Below are 3,904 nucleotides of genomic sequence, written 5' to 3'. Positions count from 1 at the left end.
TTTTACTTTTATTTGTAGAAACAAGTGTCATGAATGTTATAATTGTTCCCTCAATTAATGAGTTGAAATTTTAGTCTAAAAAGCATCTAGCGGAACTACATCAGTATTTAAATAACAACCTTATTGGTCTATCAAGTACATCTTTCCATTATTCCAAATTATCTTACAAAAGGTGGAAATGTGACTTGAAGGAGTACTCTCTCTTTTTGGTGTTCGTGCATGTACATATAAGGCAACCCATAAATTTAACTATAACTCTTGATTATCTTAATATATTTATTTATTGATTTATATTATCTTTATTAATTAATAAGTTATTACTCTCAATTAATTATAATAATTGAAAGAGACATTTTAATGTTTTAGGGCAGGGCATGCTGCAACCGTAGGCGATGGAGGAGAGGCCTTGCTTTCGAGCACATGTGAATCAGCTTTGGTCCATTTGGTACGGACTTGCAGTAACAGCCCTACAAGCCTACATTGCATTTAATTCAGCTAAAAGATTATTAGGTAAACGTATTTTCTATTTCAATTTTTATTTATCCTTTTGACATCTATAAATTATTATTGTGAAATTTAATACCTCAGCTTTTTATTGCGATATTAATTTCTTCTTTGCTGCTTATTAGCGGCATAAGTAGTTGCTCTTCAAATGGTCCGGTAACGTTATCATGTCATCTAATTTTGGACTTTCTAACGCTTTCCTAGCACATATGTTTTATCTAAAGAAAACCAATATATCTTACATACATATTTGCCATTGGTAACTGATGGGGTAAGTAGGCATAATGGTCCTTCATCTACGCTGAAATCGCCGCCGCGTACTAACCAAGGTATGGATATCAAGATTAATTTCTCGGAACCGCCGACAAAAATAAATATTAACTGCCTTAGGTGAGAATTAAACCTTCAACGTTCCGCACCGAGCGCTCTGAGATCAATGCTACAACGCCCGTGGCAGTCGCGTTCCTTCTTACATACATAACAGTTTATTTAGATACTATTATTGGATGGGAAGAGGTAAAGATGGTACAAGGAAAGGGTACGGTGAACGAGGGAGTCGCTAATTTTAACCATATTTTTATTTATTTATTATTATTCTTTTTCTTTTTTTGGATTTTATATACAAAAAACCTGTCCCACCGTTCTTCAAATGGACAACGGAATCTGAGAAAAAAATTTTTTATATCATTGCATCATTTTTTTTTTTTTATATTACTATTTTTTCAACATTTGCTCTTTAGAGATTCAAATGTTATTATATACTAATCGGTTAGTTCCTTTTCTTAAATATATATATATATGTATATTTATAAGTTACGGTATGAGTCAGTTGTTATTTCGATGTCAGCTGACTGAGGGGATCAGCTGATCAAATGCATATAAGAGATACTGGAAGATTATTGATTGACCGTGTGTATAGATGAATGGAATATGGTCCGGGTGCGGTAAAAAAAACTCAAATAGTAGATAATTATACTATTTTATTGAGCCAACGTTTCGCCCCACGTTGCAGGGCTTCATCAAGGCTAAAAAAGATACAAACACTATAGTTACAAAAAGGAAAAAAAAAAAAAACATAAGTGTAAAATAACATGGGTATAAAATGAAAAGTAAGATATAATAAGAAAAATTAAAGGTTATAAATAGTAAATGAAAAGGGTAATAGTAACAGATAGATAAGAGAAGAAATATTAAAGAAAGTACAAATAAAGAGATGAAAAAAGAAAAAAAAATACAAATCAAATGATGAGACAGAATGCATACCTGTATTGACGGCAGTCAAAGACAAAGTGACGGTTTGTATTGGGAGGAGTGGGGATGGCAGTTATGCCACAATAACGAAAATAATTTGTAATGTAAACACAGTAAAAAAGTATTTAAATTAGGTGAACAATAAATGGTTGTATACATAATAGGGGGAGAAGAAATATTGATAAAAAAAAAAAAATATATATATAGAAAAACAAAGGAAAAGTAAAGTATAAAATAATGGGATATAATGTGTGTAAGTGATTAAGAAACAAAATATACCAAATGAGCGGGGATACAGAAAAGTGTAAAATATAATAGAAAATTAATAATAAAGTAATTAAAAAATAACTCAAATACTATCCAATTATAGTCTCAAAACTTTATTTCTTTTATACGTCCAACGTTCGGCCAATCCGGCCATCTTCAGGAACATCTCAATACCACTTTGCAAACATATAATTTAAAACTTCATTCAGGCTATTCTGCCCAGGTCAAAACATTTACATCTAATTAGTTAATTATCCATTAAAAACACAGTCAAAATTATTTCTCTGCAAACACTATTAATAAACTTTTATCACAACCAAGTTGTGACTACACAACCCTTTCAGCGCCTGATGGACGAGTTTTTGAGGGGAATTGACGAATCTGTATGTCAGATTTATATGGACGATCTCCTAGTGTTCAGTGGGAGCGAAGAAGAACACTTGCAGCATTTACACAGCGTATTCCAAAGAATTAGGAAATTCGGGCTGAAGTTATCTGGAGAGAAATCATCGCTTGGGCAGGAACAAATTAATTTTTTGGGCCACGCGATTTCCAGGGAAGGAGTAAAACCTGACGCGGATAAAGTTGCAGCTATACGGAAGATGGCGGTTCCTAGGGATGTGAAGGGAGTTCCGAGGTTGCTGGGAATTTGAAATTATTACCGTAGATTTGTGCCAGAGATGGCTGGGTACCTCGTCCCACTCAACAATCTTCTCAAAAAAGGGAGAAAGGTAATCATTACACCGATGGTCGAAGACAATATAAGGCGGTGCATAAAGAAGCTGCAACAAGAGCCGGTTCTTGCGTTCCCGGACTTCACTCTTCATTTCAATATCACTACGGACGCGAGTGAGTACGCGCTGGGAGCGGTGTTGTTTCAAGAGAGTGAAGGAGGAGATCGCCCAGTTGCGTACGCCAGTAGGTGCCTGACAGAGACGGAGACCAGATAAAGTGCGCTGGAACGAGAGCTCTTGGGAATAGTGTGGGCTATTGACCACTTTGACACGATGAACAAATAGGGCCTGTGTTCGGAAGAAAGTTTAAAGTACACACTGACCATAGGCCCCTGCAATGGGTGGGAAAGTTGAAGGAGTCTTTGGCCAGGATTACGCGTTGGAAGGAGTTATTGGGACAGTACAATATGGAAATCACATATAAAGCTGGAAAGTGAAAGTGTGGTAGCTGATTGGTTATCTCGAGCAATAACAGTAAATTCAGTAGAAGAAGAGGCCGGGGAACCCTTCATGCAATTCCTGCGGGAGTGGACCCCGGGACAGGAGGAAGAACAGAATGTGGCGGAGGAAAACGATAGGGAAGAATCTTCGTCTAACGAGAGCTCAGAGGAAGGAAGAGCTATAGATATGGAGGAACGTGAGGACATCATTAACGACAAGAGGCGGCAGATTATATGGAAGACAAGAACCACTGGATTAGTCAAAGTTGAGTGTAACAAGTATACGAGGAGCAATATCACGACGATTTGGTCGCAGCCAGGCGTGAAAAGCGACCAGATCTGTAAAATTTTGAATAATGCTTCCAAGCCTGGAGAAAAGTGTCACCTGTACGTAGGGAATGAAACCGTTCGGGAGAAGATCAAGCGGCTACAGCATGATGAACACATAGGAATGGACAGGACATTCGCCCGATGCGAACTGATAGTGGAAACCCTTCAGGAAGACGAACGCCAGAGGTAGGTGACTGTAGCATATCAGGGCAAAACAAATCACCGAGGAATCTCGAAGACACTGCAAGCATTGAAGAGAAGGTACTTTTGGTTGGGGGTGAAGAAGACGACCACTGAAGTTTTAGGAAACTGCGAAGTTTGTCTACGCACAAAGTATGACAGACATCCACCAAAAGGCAGACAAGAGGAGACACCTAC

General features: G+C 37.3%; 1 protein-coding gene across 1 annotated transcript in view; it reads left to right on the top strand.

Annotated features, from left to right (window-relative positions):
* Positions 1–344: 344 nt before the first annotated feature.
* tinc (tincar) overlaps positions 345–3,904 on the top strand; it is a 54,316-nt gene continuing 50,756 nt past the window's right edge. The window contains exon 1 of the mRNA XM_014433710.3: positions 345–510. Coding sequence (XP_014289196.1) covers positions 393–510 — 118 coding nt within the window. The 5' untranslated portion in view covers positions 345–392. The remainder of the gene's footprint in view (positions 511–3,904) is intronic.

This window comes from Halyomorpha halys, unplaced genomic scaffold, assembly GCF_000696795.3.
Source record: "Halyomorpha halys isolate HHAL.00 unplaced genomic scaffold, Hhal_1.1 Scaffold1247.1, whole genome shotgun sequence".
NCBI classification, from domain to species: Eukaryota; Metazoa; Arthropoda; class Insecta; order Hemiptera; family Pentatomidae; genus Halyomorpha; species Halyomorpha halys.
This window is presented reverse-complemented; position numbering and strand designations above follow the sequence as displayed.